This window comes from Entelurus aequoreus, linkage group LG04, assembly GCF_033978785.1.
Source record: "Entelurus aequoreus isolate RoL-2023_Sb linkage group LG04, RoL_Eaeq_v1.1, whole genome shotgun sequence".
In the NCBI taxonomy this organism is placed as follows: Eukaryota; Metazoa; Chordata; class Actinopteri; order Syngnathiformes; family Syngnathidae; genus Entelurus; species Entelurus aequoreus.
Genome location: NC_084734.1, coordinates 42,278,843 through 42,281,342, shown reverse-complemented (window position 1 = coordinate 42,281,342; position 2,500 = coordinate 42,278,843). Strand labels below are relative to the sequence as shown.

The following is a 2,500-nucleotide window of genomic DNA, read 5'->3' as shown; positions in this document are numbered from 1 at the left end:
CTCCAACTGGCGCTGCTGCTGTCCGCCTTGCCGGCCCAATACTTCATCTCCCGCTGGAGCGGCTACTCGGCGGCGCAGCGCCTCCACGCGTCCACACGGTAGAACTGCAGTACTGTCAGAGTTTCACTTTAAACCTTCACCGTCGGGAGGAGAATGAGCATTCCAGTCAGTAGCAGCACTCGCTTACAATATAGATCACCACAACGTATACCACAGCGCATCTTGCGTTGCAATCACAACAGCTGTCGAAAAAGCGCAACAATAGAACTATTATCAGGGTATCCGCCGGGTCTTAAAAAGTCTAAAAAAAAGTCTTAAATCCATCCATCCATCCATCTTCTTCCGCTTATTCGAGGTCGGGTCACGGGGGCAGAAGCATAAGCAGGGAAGCCCAGACTTCCCTCTCCCCAGCCACTTTGTCCAGCTCTTCCCGGGGGATCCCAAGGCATTCCCAGGCCAGCCGGGAGACATAGTCTTCCCAACGTGTCCTGGGTCTTCCCCATGGTCTCCTACCGGTCGGACGTGCCCTAAACACCTACCTTGGGAAACGTTCGGGTGGCATCCTGACCAGATGCCCGAACCACCTCATCTGGCTCCTCTGGATGTGGAGGAGCAGCGGCTTTACTTTGAGCTCCTCCCAGATGGCGGAGCTTCTCACCCTATTTCTAAGGGAGAGCCCCGCCACCCGGCAGAGGAAACTCATTTTGGCCGCTTGTCCCTGTGATACTCACCGATGAGGGGAGCAGTGGGCAGCGGCGGTGGCTGCGCCTGGGAATCATTTTTGGTGATTTAACCCCCAATTCCAACCCTTGATGCTGAGTGCCAAGCAGGGAGGCAATGGGTCCCATTTTTATAGTCTTTGGTATGACTCGGCCGGGGTTTGAATTCACAACCTACCGATCTCAGGGAGGTGAACATGGGGATGGGTCAAATGCAGAGGACACATTTCACCACACCTAGTGTGTGCGTGACAATCATTGGTACTTTAACTTTAACTTTAACTTTAACTTTAACTTGTCCTTTCGGTCATAACCCAAAGCTCATGACCATAGGTGAAGATGGGAACGTAGATTGACCGGTAAATTAAGAGCTTTGCCTTCCGGCTCAGCTCCTTCTTCACCACAACGGATTGATACAGCGTCCGCATTACTGAAGACGCCGCACCGATCCGCCTGTCGATCTCACGATCCACTCTTCTCTCACTCGTGTACAAGACTCCGAAGTACTTGAACTCCTCCACTTGGGGCAGGGTCTCCTCCCCAACCCGGAGATGACACTCCACCCTTTTCCAGGTGAGAACCATGGACTCGGACTTGGAGGTGCTGATTCTCATCCCAGTCGCTTCACGCTCGGCTGCGAACCGATCCAGTGAGAGCTGAAGATCCTGGCCAGGTGAAGCCATCAGGACCACATCATCTGCAATGTCTTAAATCCAATCATTTTGAATTCAAGGCCTTAAAATGTCTAAAATTATCCTATTATTTTTAAATTTTTTATTGTCAGCATTTTAATTTTAATTTTGCTTTTATTCTCTTTCATTTTCCACATGTTGTGCTGTGAAGCACTTTGAGTCTGCCTTGTGTATGAAAAGTGCTATACAAATAAAGTTGCCTTGCCTAAAATCTCATAAAAGGTCTTTAATACGATTTTGAAAGGTCTTAAAATTCTATTGACGTTACTTTAAAACATGCATGAACTTCAGTCTCGCTTTGAAATGTTTAGATTTTTGAGGACGCTATAACGACTGTAGAGTTTACCAATAGTTAATAGTAGATAATAACAATTTGGCAATTTTTTTATTCTGACTTCCAAACAAATCTTGGTTCACAACAGAGAGGTTTCTGGTGTTTTTTGGTTAGGTTAACCCTTTTGTATTTCAATGTGAAAGACCTGTGAATAAATTCATATACTTTGCAAGTAATTCCGGGATCCAATTTTCCTTTAAGTCTTTTGTACTTTTTTGCCTGTATCAATGTGAAATAAAAGTTAAAGTTAAAGTATAAATGATTGTCACACACACGAGGTGTGGCGAAATGTGTCCTCTGCACTTGACCCATCCCCTTGTTCAACCCCTGGGAGGTGAGGGGAGCAGTGGGCAGCAGCAGGGAATCATTTTTGGTGATTTAACCCCCAATTCCAACCCTTGATGCTGAGTGCCAAGCAGGGAGGTAATGGGTCCCATGTTTATAGTCTTTGGTATGACTCGGCCGGGGTTTGAAATCACAACCTACCGATCTCAGGGCGGACACTCTAACCACTAGGCCACTGAGTAGGTAATAAGTCTTAAATTGTATTCATTATGGTCTTAAAAAAGTCTTAAATTTGGCTTGTTGAAACCTGCAGAGACCCTGTATTCTATCGTTGGTTAAAGTGGAACATGAAAAGAAACGACAGAGGCAAAGTCATGTGTTTTTCTAAACATACAGTATTTGGTATCTTATTGATGTAGTTGGCCATTTGCTTTGTTCATGTTCAACTTAGAACACATGGAAAGCGATTT

At 46.0% G+C, this 2,500-nt stretch overlaps 1 protein-coding gene across 2 annotated transcripts in view; it reads left to right on the top strand.

The window, feature by feature from the left end:
* si:dkey-261l7.2 (uncharacterized protein LOC569751 homolog) overlaps window positions 1-2,500 on the top strand; it is a 12,697-nt gene that overhangs the window by 393 nt on the left and 9,804 nt on the right. For both annotated transcript variants that reach the window (XM_062043573.1, XM_062043572.1), the window contains exon 2: window positions 1-98. This exon is cut by the window's left edge and continues 30 nt beyond it. In XM_062043573.1, the coding sequence (XP_061899557.1) occupies window positions 1-98 (98 nt within the window). The remainder of the gene's footprint in view (window positions 99-2,500) is intronic.